Genomic DNA, 19,498 nt, shown 5'->3' on the forward strand with positions numbered 1-19,498 from the left:
TAGACCGTCTCGGTCAAAAAAGCATCCGCTTGTTGTTTTGTCACTACAGCAGACACACTATTGCAGCATGTCTGACAAACTGAGTAATCTGCCAATAAAAATGACCGTTTATAAAAAATAACATTGAATGACCAAACAGATTTTTTTTCTGGTAAAGCTGACTATTTTAATTTACACTTAAACAAATAAACGGGGTCAAACACTGTGCTGGTGATGGTGTTAAAGCTCCATGCTTTGGTGAATGCTGCTGCTCTCTGACCACCAGCAGGTGGAGGCAGCGGCTAATCTGAAGAGCAGTGCTCAAAAAGGATGATGCGTTCATGATGATGCGACTAAACACCACTCCCCACCGATTTCAGACCTCTACTTCATATCGTGTACATAAATATAAATATCTAACCCATGTTTCAGCTTCATTTATGATGATTTCATATCATGCTTCAAAAATTGTTATATAGTTAAAAACGGACTTTGTTATTCATCAATTTTGACGTGTTTTGTCTGGTTTGAGAAAAATATAGCAAATATGAAGGGGTTATCTCATGAATCCAGCCCATGTACAGTTTAAAAGATTATTTACACATACGGCTTTATCTCATGCAACAAAAATGAGAGTAAAAGGCTGGTTACACTCAAAATCAAGCCTACATATTTTTATTTTGTCATTTAGCAGTAGTACTAGGATGCTTTAGATAATATATGTAAGAAAAATCTCGATCATCTGTCATCATGCCATTTATTTGTATAGAGAAGCAGTTTGCCCCAACATCTAATTTGCGTATTATTTCCTCAACTGTGCTAGCTTGTGTTGGTGTGGGATGCTCTTGAATGTAATGGAACTAAGTGCCCTGTAGTGTTCAAAATCATTCAATCATGCAAATCAAGCTCATGTTTAGATCCTGTGGCACCATCCGCACCACAAACCTCTGTTCAGGATCGATCCCTGGAGATGTCTGTGAGTAGCATTTAGTTCCATTATGTTCAAAAGAAGGCGGGCGTCTCTGTAGCTCACACCAAAATAATCTAGATGGATAAATAGCACTACTGAGCAGGGGAAAACTCACATTTGATTTTTGCTGTGACCTCCCCCTTTATTCCTGCACTCACATGCCTACAGATAATTTACACCAAAATGCTCCACTGATCATGATTACTGCCACATGATTAAGTTTGTCTCAGGAGCATAGCCGTTAGCTTATGTCTCATGATAGACTTGAGGTCCTGAAAAACCGTGAGTAGGCTCCTCTTCTTTCACTACAGTTCCTCCATTTCTCCCTCTGTCACCTGAAACGGTCATCCATGTGTAGATCAGTATGTGTCTTTATCAGTTTGTGAGGAGGAAGAAGGGATACTTTGAGGACAAATTCAAAAACATAAACATTATACATATGCTGTTTTACTGGGCTGTTATGGCATCTGTGAACTCTCCTTAAGACACAAGAAAACACTGTTGCGTGCAAATGGCCGAAGGTTCCGGTCTGATCCTCATGAATGTTAGGCTGGATAGCGTCAGTGCAAACAGCCATGCCGGGAGTCCTGCTGCAGAAAAACAAAGTTCCTTAGACGTTGTTTGCCGTGACCTTTGGTGACCCCTATACATCAAACCTCATGACACCAGCAGTGGCAGAGGAGGCTGTAAGCCAAATCTGGAATAGAAGTTCAGAGGAGTAAAGTCGTGAGCACATGGGAATCTGTTCCATCCACTTATGCTCAGTGCCAGTAGCCTGTTGTTTTGGACAAATTCCAAAGAGAATGTGGAAAGTGAGGTTAACTTTGTAATATGTGTCTGGGTTAGCAGAAGCCCAAACATTTTGCAGATATAATGGATTGACCTCTGAGACGAACCATAGAAAAAAAACTCAGATTTATCCAGTCTTCAGGGGAAAGACTCTTTCACTTAAAGTTTATGCTTATCGGCCATTTGTTCTCAGCAGTCTCACATCAGTTTGCATCAAAACCTCCCTCATGTACATTTTTCCTTTCACGGGTGTGATTAGGCAGAGATAGCCCACTTGAGTCAAACAGGGAGAGGACTGACAGACAGGCTGGCTGTCTCCTAAAAGTGGGTTATAGGTGGGAGAGGTGTCATCTTACTGGGAAGCACAGGAAACGCTTCAAATATGTGTGTATATATATATATATATATATATATATATATATATATATATATATATATATATATATATATATATATATATGAATAAAGCTGGTCGTGTATATATGTATATATACGACCAGCTTTATTCATGAACGCCATTTATTCATTTGCTTTCATCACCAAAAATGGAATTTTATGAGATTTCATTTATTTATTTATTTTCACTTGTCGACTTAGAGGGAAAAAATAATTTTTGATTTGCAGGCCTATAGTGCGCCTGGAGTATCTGTCAAATCATCCCATGAATCCAGGCGGCTCAATAAATAAAAGCGTAATATGAAAATGCTGTCGTCGTGAACGCTGCTTTGTTTCCAGGACACACACACACACACACACACACACACACAGGCTCAACCCTAAATGTGTTTTCCAGAGTATTATAGCTACTGTGCGCCTTGAATGCACCCATGCAATTTCGTTTTAAGTGTCCTCTCGCAGGGAGAGCATGCTGTGATATGATGCAGCGCAAACGACAAATAGATGCAGCAAACACTCAAGCCTCTCCACCATTCCAAATCACCTTTATTTTACACACATGACAATATACCATTATTATATTTATTAAATATATTTTTCACGCTTAAAAACAAACAAATGATAAAATAAAATCCAAAACAAAAGCACATGGACACGCTGTAATTTTCCAGCTACTAAAAATTTCTATTTTTTTAATACATTTAATATCACGGTATCTGTCTGAAAAAAGAATATGTGCTGAATGAAATATATCCCCTTTAAAACAACGCATTAGTGTTTCGCCCCCTTGCCTTCCAGATGTCTCTCGTTGTTTCAGAACAGACGGGAAACGTGCCACTCCAGTTCACGTCCACGGATCATCCTCTTCTCGTCTGCCGTTCAGGACAAGCAACATAGAATAAAATAAATTAAAAAAACGACTTCAGGTCGTCAAAGATCTATACACGGATAACAGCATCGATTCGAATTTTGTAGCAGTACGAAATGTGAAATATACGTTTTCAGCTCTCAGTATTTATAATATGATCAAATATTGCTGGGGGTTATATTTTGAACAGGGCTCTGTTCTTTCGTTTCCAAAAAAATGTGTCAGAATAAGTAAACAGCGTCTTTAAGTGCTTTAAAATTATGATGTGCAAATTAAAAAAAATAAATAAAAAATGGCAGAATGACGTGATTTATTCAGACAGGTATTATTAGGCAGCTATTTTCAGAAAGAGAATTAACCGCCATTACGTCGAATTCGTTTAATTTTTGTAACTTCTTAAATTTATTTCTATGTCACCGAAGTTTAATTTAGTTTTCTTTTAGTAAAGACATGTTAAAGTATATTTTATGATTTTATTCTTTCTACAAGATCTCATGTCTCATATTCAGGACGCATTTTTACAAACAATAATAAACCGTTTTACGCTATGAGGATATATAAAATCACTTCTATGCGTAAAAGCAGAATTATTCCAGAAACAGGCCACACAAAGACTTTGTCTACATGGTTCCTGTCAGAGAGATAGGTATGGTGGTGAATGGGATTTCTGCTGAATGCCAACACCCACTCACCTCAGCAAACAATTGATCCTATGCACAAAAGAAAAAAAAAAAGAAAGAAAAAAAGAAAGAAAGAAAGAAAAAAAGAAAGAAAGAAGAAGCTGCTCCGTTTTCGTTTCTATACCATCCACCCAGTCAAGTCTTCTCTTCTTTCTTTATATGCCAGAAATGTCCTTTCTGAGATCAAAAAAGTGAGAGGGTCAGAATTTCGTCTGGATTTATCGTTTATTATCAAATAACAGAGCAAAAAGCTTTGTGCGCAAAGCCCATGCGTCTCATCCCTGCTTTTAAAGAAATCCCGACCTTTCTAAATTGAAAACTCATCCTGCAGCTCACAGAGAGGTCGTCCTCTTCCTGGCCACATATGATCCAAGGGAGTGTTAGATGGTTTAAATGTGTTCTTAGGGCAGGGAGCTGTCAGACCTTTTGGCGAGAAAGATTGATCACGCACGGGCTACCAGGGCTCTTTGTTTAGAGCCTGAGCAATAAACAGCCATCAGATCCCCACCTTTCCTAAGCTTCACAGTGCAGTGGCAAATCATTTCTGCTCTCCCCTATGTTATAACTAATAATGCTGAAATGTATGGATGCCGGCTAAGGTCAACATCATCCCAATAGGTGATATAAAATGAACGAAATTGGACGAGGGGAAGGGAGCAATAAACTGTAAAACGGTGACAAATGCACGTTAAATTACCAAGCTGCTTTCTTACCTTGACACAGACACACAAACACACTTCAAATAATTTATACATCACATTTTTATTTAGACTTTAAATCTAACCAATCAAAGGTTAAATAATTCGGGGATTAAAATGTAATTGATGCAAAATCAGACTAAAATATGAAAATTAATTTGTCTCTTTTCTCTCTCTGTAGTCTGGGCGGTGGGGGAGGGGAGGACATGTTGCTGTGTCTGGTGCTGCCTTTCCTTTCCTTTCCTTTCCTTTCCTAGTCAATCCTCAAGAAACTCTCAAGATTAACGTCTCGGCTAGAGATAACGACTGTGGGCGTCTTCGTATTATGAGGCACAAATGTGACTGCTGCAATGATTTGCGACGCGCCATGCTGGAAATAAATGCCCATAAACACTCGTGAACTGCAGGCTCGCACGGGCGCGCGCTCCCGTGGCAGACGTGCACGGCTTTGTGGTGCATTTTCGGGGTGCTGTAAGGTGGGAGGGGGGTTTAGGCAGTGGTGGACAAACTGAGAAGAGGAGGGAAAAAAATGTGTAAATAAAGCAACCCCTACCCCCGGAATGAGGCGTTACCTCTCAGACTTTCTCGATCAATCATAGGGGACAGTGGCTTCTTTTGATAAAAAACCCAAATTGTCATTGGGCAGATGCAATCATGTGACAAGCAGCACGGTCTAATTCCGACCATGTCCTCCTGAAAGCAATAGTTTATGGCAGAGGTCTCCCTATGACTATAACCAGTTAAGTAGTTTATCAAAATAAACCTCGCAAACATATATTTATATAGAGAGATATATATTTTGTCTTTATAATTCTTCTCTCCTCTGAATACCCGCGAGCTTTCCGAGACAAGCAGGAGGAGATGAATTACGAATTTGGGCGAGAAAGTGGTTTTATCAACAGCCAGCCGTCGCTTGCTGAGTGCCTGACATCTTTCACTAACCCTGTCGGTGATGCATTTCAAAGTTCATCAATCAAGAGCTCAGCGCTTTCACAGTCGACACTGATTCCTCCTCCTTTTGAGCAGACCATCCCCGGCCTGAACCCGAGCGTCCACCCACGCCACAGCCGCTCCAAGCAGGCTCAGAAGGGCTTCAGCCCGCTACAGGCTGTGTCCCTACCCCCGGAGTACCCGTGGATGAAGGAGAAAAAAAGCATCAAGAGGAACCAGGCTGCTTCTGCTTCTTCATCTTCTTCTGCTCCTGCTGCTGCTCCTGCTGCGACGACGGATGACTCCTCGCCACTCTACTTCTCCCCCCAAGGCAAGACATGATGATTAATAACCTCCATGTAAAAAAGGCTCCTTATTGTCTGCGGATTCTCCCTCTGCAAGTAGCTCCATCCTGGGGCCTTGTGCAGCGTGGGCGTCCCTTGTGAGCCAGTCTAGGATTTTGATTTAAGTATTCTTAATCTCATCAAGTAACGCACTGACTTGTGATGCAGTGTAAGAGTGCTAATGTTTGACAGTAATGGAGAGTGATAGATTATTCTTACACGGGCCAGCAGCTGGCATGTTCATTAATCTTCACCCTCCGTCCTGTCTTGTCCACGCAGACCCATCATATTCTGCCTGGGGCCCATAAATCTTCCCAGTCCTGGTGTTTGGTTGCCACAAGTTTCACCCCATAGCGCTTTTTCTCCCCTCCAAACACACCCCTGTTACGAATGTTTTAAATTATTATATTTGCAGTGGATTTTCTATTAATAATTTCTTTAAATTGTTTATTTATTTTAGGTTCACCTGATACACCAGAGAGTGGTGCTGGCGATGGAGGGTCATCAAGGAGGCTGAGGACTGCGTACACCAACACCCAACTTCTGGAGCTGGAGAAGGAGTTTCATTTTAACAAATACCTGTGCAGACCGAGGCGAGTGGAAATAGCTGCTTTGCTGGATTTAACGGAGAAGCAGGTGAAAGTGTGGTTTCAGAACAGGCGGATGAAGCACAAGAGGCAGACTCACAGCAAGGAGAACAGGGACAGCGAGGGGAAATACGCCTGCCTGGACGACGGGCCGGAGGACGAGTTGGAGCAGGCTACAGAGGGCAGCGCCGCCGGGACGCTCTTTGAGAGGGAGAGGTATTTCCACCAGAATACCTTGACTTCACAACACTGTCAGAACGCACACAATGGGGAGAGCCAAAGCCCAACTGTTACCCCTCTGAGCAGCAATGAGAAAAATCTGAAACATTTTCCAAACCCGTCAGCCATTGTGCCCATCTGCGTGTCCACAATAGGCCCGAACAATGACGATTCCCCGGACCTGGACGCCTCATTTCGGGATTTCCAAGTTTTCTCATCCTCGCCCTCTTTCTCACCGAGTTTGTCAGAATCAGCTCAAAGTCCCCTGCCTTTACCCTGCGAGACTTTCGACCTCTTCTCAGAAACACTCACAACAATCGACCTGCAAAACCTGAGTTATTGAAATGTTTCGACTTTGGTATTTGTAACTCAGACGGTTGTGCTCTAGTTTAGGGCGTCAGGGTGGAAATTTTTAATAGATGAGGTAAGTTAAAGCGAAATAAGCAAAGCTTTTTTTTCTTTTTTTGTTGCCTGTATGGACTGTTAAAGTAGGCTGGTAGAAGACACAGTGCACATTTATTTTTATATGGATTTGGACTATAATTGAGCACAATATTTTTATTGAAATAAAATTTTACATTGATTGGACTCAGATGCGTTTTGGGTTTTTTCCCCCCCCCCCTATATGCCCACAATAAGCAACTCTAGAGAGCTTATTGATTTTACCTCAATAAATGAAAATTATTAAGAGCATCGGCCATAAAATGAAATGAATTAGATTCTCAAAAATGAGAAAAAACAATATAAGCTGTTAATATAAAAGGATTATTTTACCATTAAATTAATTAGCCTGTGAATGCACTGAACACATATAAACTAAAATTAAAAGCTGTATAAATGTGTAATTTTTGTTGCTGTATTACATTTTTATGTTCATAGATTGTGCTGAGAGAATTTCTCCAGCGTGGCCGTGGGTCTGGTAGCATATAGTCCACAAAAAGACACACACAAAAAGAAGCACTGCGAGAGATTCATTGCCTCTCCATACTTAAACGCAGAAAAAGAAAATTTGCTGTGTGAATTGCCTGCTAGGAGTCCCAGGCCAAAAGCTATGACTTTTCCTGGCTTTCTAATTACGTTTTATTGCCTATAAAACTCACAGGACTGAGGGTGCTTGTTTATAGCCCGAGCCGCAATGTAATACAATCTCTTTGAATTAAGACGTGCGCCTTGCCCCATTGTGGTTTTCAAAACTTTTTATGATGTAAAATTAAGTAGGACTCATTCAAAGCAGCAGACGTAAGGCATTTTTTCCAAATTGATATATAAATTTATGTAACTGAGCCTATAAATTAATTGGATGATGTAACTATAAAACGGATTCGACTGCGAACAATGGTCACATATCAGTCAAACGGCTGAAGGTATTTATGTATATGAACCGTTTATTATTATTTTTTTAGTAAATCATCATGAAATTGAGGTAAATTTATGTTGGTCTGGATCAGAGGTAGTTCGACCCCGCTAAAGGAATTTCTCACACCGACCAGTTGATCCTCTGCTCGACTTAAAGACGCTTTTTCCACAAGCCCCCCCCCTCCCCCCCCCTCCATCCAACTCCCATTTTTTATATACATTATTTACTGTTTAGAATTTTAAAAAAAAATGTTTGGTGAAAAACCAAAGTCATTCTTCGGTGCTATATAAAATTAACCACCACAGTGATTAATTATTCTGAAAACAGTCCCCAGGCGGGAGATATTCATTTATATGCTCAGTGTACCTGCACACACACACACACCCTCTGCGTTTTCGAGACCGCACTGCCGGGCTAAGCGCCTCATAGCATCAATAAAAAAGAATGTGAGGTGAGGCGGTGAACTGCTCGTCCTCCTGAAAATGGTGATGCTGATTCTGCATGTTTTGAGAACAAGGACAAAATCGTGAAAGCCTAATATTAAACCCAGTAGGCCCAGAAGCAGTCGGATGTGGACTCATAATTGTAGATCCAGTGTTAACCAAGCAACACGTCCTTTTCTAAAAGCACAACAATGGTCCACATGATCATCTCCCACCTTTTATTTTACACACACCAAATAAAGTCTTATTATACAAAAACGATAAACTAAACTATGAATTAATCCGTGTTTTGCGTGTTTTAAACAGCTAGAGTGCAGTGTGCACTCAGTGGATTGCGACCCCTGTAATGAGTGTAATAAAAGGGGAAGGAACCAAAGGCGTTGGGCTGTTTTTGAGAGGACAGGCCAGTAAGATAGAGCTTTATGGAAACTAGATACATGGCTTTGCCTGTAAGAGCCCTCCCCTGCTCGCACACATGCGCTGGCACACAGAGGCACACAGAGGTCAGAGGTCAAAGCGGCTCTCCTCTAAAGCTGGGAGGAACTACCGGCAGGTCAGGAGGGGGTCAGGTTTTGAATGGCCGCAGAGCATTTGAGGCTCATAAACAACGTGCTGGCTGCTCGGACAAAGAGAAACAGGAAGTGACGTCAGAAAACGTGGATTAGGTTTACTTTTGCGTTATGATTTGTAACAACTCTAATACTGAGAACTTCAATCGTGATTCTGAACAAAAATCCTTGTTTAACGTTTAATGATCATGTGATCTGTTTGCAGAGTCTGACTGGCTGTGGCAGCAAAACTACCTGCAGCCAAGCCAACACCTGAGACTAAAGCTGTGCCACAAACGCCTCGTCTCTTCTGGCTCCTTCCTCCAAAACAACAGAGTATACAGTTCAAAGGCTCAGTCTTTTAACCCAGATTGGGTGATACCGCCTGTCAAAAAAGACGAATAAATGACTGACATCTTTATAAACAATGTGACAAAACAAAAAGAAAAGGCCATTTTCCGTAAATGCACCAGAGGCGCTGACTTAACTTGATGTAAGAAGTCATTCTTTCCTGGTTCTGTCGTTTTCTTTTAAAATAGCCTGCATATTTGTTGTTTCTTCTTCCTTTTTAAAATGTCAAAAATATAGTCAGAGTTCAAAGCAGTGCAGCAGAAGTAGCACAGACTCCCGTGAAACAACTGAGGAAGCTGGCACAGAAGCATTCAGCATTATATGATTGACTTTTTAATCTATTAATGATCCCTGTTTTGGATTACAGCCCTGACATATTCATAGACTCAAAGCTTGCATCGCTGTAAAACAAAAGACGCCCCTAATGTGTTCAGCGAGTCAGCCGTAGAGAGCAGACTTAAGTGCCAAAAAATATGATCTGGAATCAATCAACAGTATGATCGCGGCGTTATGCTCGGACTTTATTATTCCATAAAGACCCGTTGCTCCATTAAAGCATCAATTTCCTGTCTACGGTGGCAGTCAAAAAATAAATAAAGGCCAATAAACGTCAACGTCAGTGAACGCCGAACACCAAGCAGGCGGCTCTGAGTGTTTGTCCTGCAGCGGAACTGTGTGGTCACTGATAAATAATTAGCAGATTAACTTCCGTATATCTTCGAGCCCGAGCTGCTGCTTCCGTGTCGTGCAGGCTAGAGTTTCCCTTCCTCGGGCTGGACGCTCAATCGCTTCAGGCTAGAAACTGCGGTAAGAATGCGTGCGATCCCCGAGGAGTTAACGACGCTCATTTCAGGTAAAGCTGTCGATTCATAGTTGCCTTTGGAGTAGAGGAGAGTTTATTTCCGCATCTTATAAAGACGTGTTTAACTTTAAGTCTGGTATATAACAAACTGCTTTTCTTTTTAAAAAGAGGAAGCACAGTTTTCCCCCTTTTTTCTGCTATATTCACTCAAATCGACGGTTGTGCTGGCATTTCATTAAAAAAACCAACTCGCTTCAAGTCTCAAACTTGAGGCATGAGCTGGACGTCAAAGCTGCAAACTGCTCCTTTGTTTATGTTGTGGATGTGCATCAGTGGTGTGGCCACTTGACTGCTATCAGCCATCAGAACATGTTAATGTTTTACCTCTTGTGCTGTTCAGATCTCGAAAACTACCTCATTGATGGGTTGAAGGCAGAAAATCTAAGCAAGAAGGCAAAAGAGAAGAGGGAAGCCTTCATCAAGAGGATAAATGAGGTCAAGCAAGGGTATGACTCATGACTGGAACCAGCATACATGAAAATACTCCAGTTTTGATTTGCTTTGCAGGTGCATAAGTTGTTGTGATTAACTTTATTTGCCGTCTTTTTCTCCCAAACAGTTTTCCACAAGATTTTAAGGACAAAGGTAAGTTGTCTGTCTGCTGAATAATCCTGTAGGTGTGTTTTGACATTAATGCGAAGGCCCACAAGTCGATTACAAACCTATCCCACAAATTTGAAAAAGCAAGGGCAAAAAAAGAGTCACGTTTCATAATAAACTGGCCACATAACACCTCTAACACCACACAATGGCAACTTCTGTGTTGCACTGTGTGCAGTTACTTCACAGCCCTCTGTGTTTACTGCAGTAGGTGGAAATGACTCAGATGACGAGGAGGAAGTTGACAGCAACAACGACGGGGGGTCGCTGCAGTCAGAGCGCACGGACAAGGATGATGATGCTTTCGAAGGTGAGCCACAAACACTTAGCAGACAAACAGAGTTGACTCGCTAACTGCTCGCAAGCTGCGGATTAGAGCACCGAAAGCTCCGTGTTGGCAGGAAAGTATACAGATCTTTGCTCTGGCTCCTTGGAGAAAGCGACTTTGAGCGGCACAATGAGTGAGACATTCCAACTGTAACTTGGCAACATACTTGGGAAGCAATTTGGGTGCACAACTGCTACTCCTACCACCTCCCTCACCCCTCCCCTTTGATGGCTAAAGCACACTTTATTGCTCTCTCAGCCACAGTCTAGGGGCTTAAAATTACTGCTGTGGCTGCAGGTTATGACACAAAAACATTCCCCGATAAACACTAGCTTTAATCCTGTTTATTCCATTATCCAAACTGTGACAGATTTTTGCATTTGCAGTTTTGTTTTTGCCCCCCCTTTTTTCCCACCACAGAGTATCAGGGAAATCCTTATGAAATGGTGATTGGGGGACTGGGGTTTATGGCCTATAAGCAGCTGCCAGTTTTATGGCTGCTCTTTCACACAATGCAACTTTGACACGGCATTTGAATATTTGAAGTTAGACAGAGCAAGGGAAACCTTCTCCAGTGAGACTAAAATATTACTCAGAGTGGCTTTGCTATTCAATTTAATATCGGTTAAACAAATGCATGATAGCAAAGTAGCTCATAAACCTTCTGGTCATGTTTAACTTTAAGACCCCCCGCCACAAAAACAACAGTCAGTTATTAAGGATTCAGCAGCAATGATGACGGGTCACATATTTGGATTTCCTTAATTCTTTTTCCAGGTTCCCAGCAGTCCCCACCTGTGGCGGCCCAGGACCTGCCATCTGTCTTTAAAGCAGGATATCTTGAGAAGCGCAGAAAGGGTTGGTGCTCTGCTTATAAGATATGTACAAGGCAGCTTTTCCAAGGGGGAAAAAGCTGTAAAGCAAAAGGAGGCTGCCTGGTTACTGAAATATGCAAGCTCTCAAATATCCTTGGGCCAGTGTGTGTGGGTTTTTTTTTTTTTGTTTTTTTTTTTTTTTTTTTGGCTTTTTATCAGATGTGAACAAAAAGGCTTTTTTGTTTTTTAACCTTTAAAAAGAATCTTACATAATGCAAAACACCAAAAATCTGTAAAAGGTTAGTTGACTCTACTGTGTTGCACACAATACCCTAAATAAAGACTGTAATCTAATACACATTTTCTTTACAGTTCAGGTATTTTTGTCCATTCTATATATAAAAATCACAATGCTTACAGCCATCAAAACACACTGGAAAATTCTCTGTGCATGTGGTTCTCTCCCTCCACAGATCACAGCTTTTTTGGTACTGAGTGGCAGAAGAGATGGTGTGCTCTGAGCCATCACACCTTCTACTATTACGGCAGTGAGAAAGGTACTTTCTTCATTTTTAAGTGGGTGAATAATTTCCCTTTTTCCCCCCTTTTCTTTTTAACAGTATTGATGCAGTTATTGCATCTGCACCAATAATGATGATGCTTTAATTTTCTAAACCAGACAAGCAGCAGAAGGGTGAGTTCAGTATCGATGGGTACGGTGTCAAAATGAACAACACCTTACGCAAGGACTCGAAGAAAGACTGCTGCTTTGAAATTTTGGCCCCAGACAAGCGCGTCTATCAGGTACGCTCATCTCTCGATGGCTGCTTGAGTTTCTTTCAGTCGTTGCCTTTTTTAAATGCTGTTAAACTGAAATAACCAAAACCAAATACGAACTTGAGACGTGACATGTTTAAAACTTGGCACAGTGTGTCTATCCATGCACTTCAGTAAATCTTTATTTTAATGCTTTTCCATTTGACACTACTGCCTTTGCAGTAGCTCAGCCTGACACGTACTGAATAAGGCTAAATGAGTGTTTCTAACATTCAGACTTCCATGTGGAACGTTTTACTATGCATAAATGCAATATTATTTGCTTATGTTAATTAATATATATAGAGCTCCTCCTTATTGCACATTCACATTCATTTCTCTTCCCCCTTTCATGACAGTTTTGTGCGTCATCACCGAAGGAGGCCGAAGAGTGGGTGAAACAGATAGACTTTGTTTTGAAAGGTTTGAACTTTGCCATTCATAAAAAAAAAACAAAAACAAAAAAACATTTATGCTCTTTAAAGTTAGTAGCACCTACTGGGGAAAGAAAATCTGCATTTATCATGCCTAGCAATAAAATGAAGTTTGCTCTCCTGTTTGTAGATATGTCGGGCATCATCCCAGAAGACGACGAGGAACAGGAAATGTACGATGACGTAGGGACTATAGCTCAGCCAATCGATGAAGACATCTACGAAGAGCTTCCAGGTCTGACCATGTGTTACATTACAATGATAACCTCTAACAAAGTGCGTGGATCTTGTTTGATTTGATCTGATTTTATTTTTTTATATCGTTTTGTTTCTCCAGAAGAAGAAGTTCCGGCTGTAGCAAAGCCTCGTCCTCCAAAAATTGAGCCGGCAAGCAAACCTGTTCCTCCTCCTGCTGCAGGTACACAAAGCACTTACATTTGTCAATCCCAAGTGGTATATTTAGTGAATTAGAATGTAGTAAGTTTCTTAATAGACAGAAGAAACTTTAAAAAATGATCCGCCTTTTTGTGACAGGCACACACAGCAAATGAAACCTAGCAGTTATGAAGAAGTGACATACGCAGAGGAAGTTCTCGTGAAGGAGTGCAACTGAAAGTTAGCACAATACTGGAAATAACTTCAGCCTAGTTGGCCAAGTTCCTTTTACAATAACTAGCATGTTATAGTTCTGTAAATAGCTGGTACCTTTCCTCCAAACACGATCCGCCTCTGTCTGCTCTGCACATTTGAGCAAACTTCCAGTTACTAACCACCAAGTCTCACCACACAACTCAGAATGGCCAGCTTTATAGACTTTAAAAACAGACTTGCTCAGAAGTGGAAACTCCAGCTGCTAAAACAATAGCTGCATCTTGGTTTCAAACTACAAACCAGTTGAATCCAGCATACTAATGCACTGCACTACATAGTAGTTAGTTGTCATTGTACAGTTTACTACTAAACACCACTATTTTCTTTTTAATTCTGAAAGCAGTGCCCAGCTTTTACATTTCTCTTTGTGCATTTCTTCGTGATTAAAAAATAATTCACCAACAATACACCCCAAAACCTTTTTTTTTAAATTGTTTTTTTAAAATGAGAATTTATTAGGTAACTGGGACACTGCTGACCTTCTTGATTTGGTTTTTGATCCAACCAAATTCTGCCATAGGCTCTTGGCTGCCCCCTGTAGGTTTGGTTCAAACTAATAAGTAATTGCTATGTGAAATCTGTACATCTAGAAGGATTACTCTGGCTAGAAAATAAAGCGCTGATCTGTCATCACCTTGCTTTTTTTCTTTTTCAGTTGATAAGAGCACAGACTATCAGAACTACTACCAAGGCTTGTGGGACTGTTCAGGGGACCACCCAGATGAGCTGTCCTTCAAACGTGGAGATGCCATCTACATCCTGAGTAAGGTATGGTGAGGCTAAACCCTAGATGTCAGAGATAAACTGTGGCGATTCTTGTCTTGACGCACGATAAAGTTGGTATTACCTTAAATCCAACCACACTGCAAAAGTTTGAGAGGTTTGTAGACCGAGTGGCTGGTTTCAGACCACCTAAAGTGAGTTATTTCTAAGCTCTTAGAGGAACTGACTATTCAGATCCTTTACTGGCAGCACCTGGCCCACCGCCTAGAGGTGGAAGGCTGATGGTAAGAGGCAGACTGGGCTTGGTTCCTTCTCTAGCGCTCTGATGGGGATTAGTTGTGTCACAACGGAAACGGTTTTAGTGCTGTTGGCGGAGGCCGAGCTTAGCTGGCACACGGCGTAATTCCATCACTTCCATCTGGACTGTTTCAGCACACTGTCGCTACTGCTATGCCAGGCAGTGAGCAGCCTTCAGCCCACACACACCTCTCAGAAATTTCTCTCACCTCGCCAAATAGGAATGTGTGTTTTCAGGAAAACCAGGCTGGTCAGCCACTCTATTCAGAGCAGGTGAGGACGTGTAATGGACGCACAATTTCCGAGGCTTGTCAGCTAGTCATGAGCCGGAGAACTGAGAGGCAGTTCTTTACCTTTATTATGTAACTAAACAGGAGCCCCTTTGTACTTAACCGCTTCGTATGAACGCTGAATTGGATTTTGTTGTGATACATTTAACAAGATTTGTTTTGGACGCTGGACAGAAAATGAGCAGTGGAATTTTATACTCGTCGAGATGTGTGGTTTGTCTTTAAAAAATATATATAAATAATGTGTGAAATGTGCTCCATCCAGACGGGCAATATTTCCTGTCTGGTTTGGTTTCTATGGAGCATGGAGTCAATTGAGACATTCTGTTGTCAACGGGCCAGGTTGCTTTTCAAATTCAAGTCTGCCATCTACTGGCTCTTTAAGGCAAAGAAGACTTGGGGGAAATTTGAGAGGCATGTGCTGTACATTAAACAGAGATGCACAAATAAATAAATACAATTGTAATATGCTACATAGTCATATTATTAACTCCATGTATAGCAGGAAGCACTAGAAATTTATTTTTCACCTTTTGAAATGTGTAAATAATTTTTAAAGCCCTTCTCAATTTTATATTGAATATGATGTCAATATAAAATCCAAGACAAATTCACCTTATTATCACGTTTAGGAGACTGGGACCAGAAAATTGCTCTCTCTCGCTCTCTCTTTTAAATACACTACAATAAAACTAAATAATGAATTATCAGCACTGTTGGTTTTCTTTTCATCAAATCAATTGATTGTTCCTTCAACACTAATGGAGGGACACAAATGCACAATGCAGACAGACTGTCCAATCCTCATTGACCAAATGCCTGTTTATGACTTCTTCTTGGTGTGTAGAAAAGGCCCAAGAATCAAGTTGCCCTTTCACTTAGACTGGGAGTGCCATTAGCTAAAACCTTGGTGTTGGGGGTTGTGGCCTGCTGCGAGGGCAATGACCATAAAACCTGTCTGGACTGCAGCAGCCAGCTGCAGCTAAATGGACAGCCGACTCCCCCCCCCCGCCATTCCCTCTTCCACTGTTCTCCTTTCTCCCTCCTCCAATGTGTCCCTCCCCCATTCTGCAGACCAGAAATAGCTGTAGTGTTACAGCTGGGAGACCCCCCAGTCAGGACCTGGGAGCTGATTATAAGGCCCGACTAAGGGCGATTGTGTTGACCGGATATGCTGCACACCTCGTCGCCCCCAACACACACCCAGCCTCCCATTAGTAACAAACTGACTGAGAGATGCAAGGTCTCTCTGCTTAAAATGCCACAATGTCAATTTGCTCTCCTTGCACAGCGTTTTATCCTATCACTGTTTTACACTTTGTGTTTTAACTAACGCACCGGGACTCTTTCATTTGGTGAAAGTAATCAAATTACAGGACGGTTGTTTTGACTAGCTGAGAGTATTTGTGTTGATGTGTGTTGTTGCGGTGTGTGGTGTCATTAGTCATCCACAGCTCTACATATTTGTTCTCATGTTGCGTCCAGCACTTACTAAAGCATGACTTATTTGTCAGCCGGCCAACGACACAATGAGGTGTTGCCGTTTTCAAAGGCTGGTGGCAGGAAGTCGTAATGTGGACGCACACTCCTTTACACACACCTCATGTCAAGCTGCTATATTAGCCTCCAGGGGCTTGTGATGAAATGACATTCTAGGAAAGTGGATTTAACATTTTCTGTTTGTCTGTGGTAGCTATGTAAACATAATTCTTTTTTTTATTATTTAAATTTAGTGTTAATAATTTAGATGTTTCAAATGGCTTTCTACAGCATTATATCGATTTGGCTGATACAGATACTGATACGCTGTGTCAAGCCTGTCTTTATCTGATGTGATAAATGGCCCGTCACCAGAGACCTGTCAGTGTCAGCCCTCACTATAGTGAGTCTAATCCCCCTCTGTCTAATACTAGCATATGATCGCTTACATCCATTGCTCTGTCTTGGGAATAAGTGGACACAGATGTGGCCCTTCATTGTCCCCGAGTTCTGACTTGGATGTGAAACGTTGTCCAGGTTCGTCTTCCTTCAGCCTTGTCAGAACGTGATCTCCGGTCTTGATTCATGCGCAGGGAAGACTTTGATGTAAGGTCAAAGAGAAGGGGGGGGGGGGGTGAGAGAGAAAGAAAGGGAGAGAGTGAGTGAGTTATTGTCGTCTTGTCTCAGATCTCTCCTCGCAGTGTCCTCCTCACATCTCAGCATGCTGACAGCCATTTGGAGCTATTACTTGTCACGCTTTGACAGATTTATGTGCGATGTGCTTTATGCACACTGAGCTTTTTGTGTGGAGTGGAGGGAAACGTGCAGTCTCAAAACTGACACCAGGTAAAGAGGCAGAACGGAAGGCAAGGAGGTGTACAGGTGTTGATGGGAGATAAGTACTGTAGAGTGGACGGAAAACAGCCGAAAGAAAGAAGGCGTCATTTGTTCTTCTGTTTTATCAATTTTGATTTCAGCAGAATATTATCTGCTAGGATGAAGGAGCACTAACACGCTCTTCTTTTTCCTTCCTTGTTTCTGCTTCTCTGTGTGCTTCCAGGAGTATCAGAACTTTGGCTGGTGGGTTGGAGAGAAGAATGGAGTTATAGGTATTGTTCCCAAAGACTATCTGCTGGAGCTGTATGCTATTTAAATGCACCCGGTGTAAACTGCTAACATCTTGTGGCTTTCCAATTGCTCGTTCCAAATGCTCAAAAGTTATAACTGAAAAACTAGTAATTATAAATATAAATATGGTAAACTATTGTGTTTTTTGTATTGAATTATTATTATTTTTGAACATTCCCTGTGATACACATTGTAAGAGACTGATTTGATATAAGGATTTAACTTTTTTTTTTTTTTTCTTTTTTTTTTTTTTAAATTTGACTGATACATGTAGGGTTTTCTGCACTTTGCACTGCTTTCTTTGTTATTTATTCTGTATTAGTTTCTTTTTTTCTTTTTCTTTTTTTAAACAGTATGATCTCACTTGCTGCTTTTGGCAAATTTTGAATTTTGCAACTGGTGAAATAAATAAAAATGTAAACACATGACGTTTGGACTTCCCTTGTGTTTTTTTTCCCCCTAAAAGTCCACAAGGTGGCAGTAGAGAGTTTTGGAGTGTCAGTTTATCTTTAACAAAGACGCTGATAGAAGTGTCTACACATCTGTATCTTCTTTCTTGTCTAAGAACCCAGTTCTTGACATAAAGTTTAAATAATTAATATTATCAAACAGAAGAAATATTTGGTTCTTGAGGCTTTGTGTCATTTTCTGATGGGGAGAAATATTTATAAAATATTTATACTTTATATGCACTAAGTGCATCTATGAATACTAATCTACCCTGAATAATAAATCACATTATTTGTTTTCTGTAATGCTGTGCGGTTAGGTCAAAGGCAATATTTAAACCTGGGTGCACACTAAAGACGTGTATAGGGTCTCCTGGTTACAAAAATATTTATTTATTTTAAAATGACTTTATTCATCTGCTCAGCACTTTTTGCTCCAATCTTCAAAGGGACACTTTTTATTTTATGGCACCTGAGAGACTTGCCTGGGCAGAGGATCGCAGCGTGGCAGATGGTTGCTCGTGCTGCATGCCTGAGTGAAATGGTTGAGGTGCACTAATAAGACAGCCACCCACACAGATAGTATGGATGCTTATCGCCCTCTGAGGGGCTGTTTGACAGCAGGCGAGGTGGTTGCGGCTGGGCATATCCCTCTGAGGTTACATACATACTGTACATATCTTTTTACAGTCTCCTCACTGAATGAAATACCAAAGCTATGTTTTTATATATGCTCATTTTTGGTTTGATACAGACAAAGATTCCTTGTCAAGGTTTCTCAAGGTTGTGAGAAAATGAGCAGGGAAAATGCATTCATTAACCGATAACTCACTGCATCGTTCCCTTCATCTTCCCTCTATTTTTTCTCCCTTTTCTGTGTCTCTCTATTTTGTTCTTCTTGAGTGATGAGCTCGTCTTCTGTCCTCTGGGTGACATTCAAAGACAACATAAATCCTGCCCTTTATGGTATAGTGCAGCGATAAAGCTTCTCTACTAATTGGCGATGTAATGAATTACCATAATGAGTTATTGAATATAGAGAGGAAATGCTTTTGTTTTAGGGCAGAGAAAGAACGTATAATCAAATAATGCAATATTCTGCCATATAGATGGTCAAAATTGTGATGACAATGCTCTGAAATGCTTCCATCAGGTTTTGGGCTTGTTGCTAAATTATGGGCTATAATGTCTAAACAAAAATATTTCCTTAGTGCTGACATAGCGTTCGTTTTAATGTTTGGCAATGGGTTAAGTTGCCAAAGGCAAGTAAGGCTAAATGTTGCCTCTCATTTTTATGTGCCAATAAAGGATTTCCTTAATGGATGTCAACTTCACCCCCACCCACCCACCCCACTCCCCCCATCTCCTGTTAGATTTGGACAGCCATATCCTCAGAATATACAGGGTCTTTTATTGCAATTTAACATCAAGATATAATGTTTCAAAGATAAATGTCACCGTGCTATT

The 19,498-nt window shown here is 41.0% G+C and overlaps 2 protein-coding genes across 2 annotated transcripts; both read left to right on the plus strand.

Moving 5' to 3' along the window:
- The first annotated feature begins 5,101 nt into the window (after positions 1–5,101).
- hoxa2b (homeobox A2b) lies at positions 5,102–7,045 on the plus strand. Its single transcript, XM_085178183.1, has 2 exons — positions 5,102–5,641; positions 6,115–7,045. The coding sequence occupies exons 1-2, from the start codon at positions 5,242–5,244 to the stop codon at positions 6,801–6,803; spliced, it is 1,089 nt and encodes a 362-aa protein (XP_085034309.1). The 5' UTR covers positions 5,102–5,241; the 3' UTR covers positions 6,804–7,045.
- Positions 7,046–9,804: 2,759 nt separating this feature from the next.
- skap2 (src kinase associated phosphoprotein 2) lies at positions 9,805–18,016 on the plus strand. The gene is made up of 12 exons (XM_085178184.1): positions 9,805–10,012; positions 10,362–10,467; positions 10,581–10,606; positions 10,830–10,931; positions 11,727–11,807; positions 12,238–12,321; positions 12,444–12,568; positions 12,940–13,003; positions 13,145–13,249; positions 13,352–13,432; positions 14,321–14,433; positions 17,515–18,016. Exons 1-12 carry the CDS (start codon positions 9,973–9,975, stop codon positions 17,605–17,607), a joined length of 1,020 nt encoding a protein of 339 aa, XP_085034310.1. The 5' UTR covers positions 9,805–9,972; the 3' UTR covers positions 17,608–18,016.
- The last annotated feature ends 1,482 nt before the right edge of the window (positions 18,017–19,498 follow it).

This window comes from Neolamprologus multifasciatus, chromosome 11 (assembly GCF_963576455.1).
Source record: "Neolamprologus multifasciatus chromosome 11, fNeoMul1.2, whole genome shotgun sequence".
Classification (NCBI taxonomy): domain Eukaryota; kingdom Metazoa; phylum Chordata; class Actinopteri; order Cichliformes; family Cichlidae; genus Neolamprologus; species Neolamprologus multifasciatus.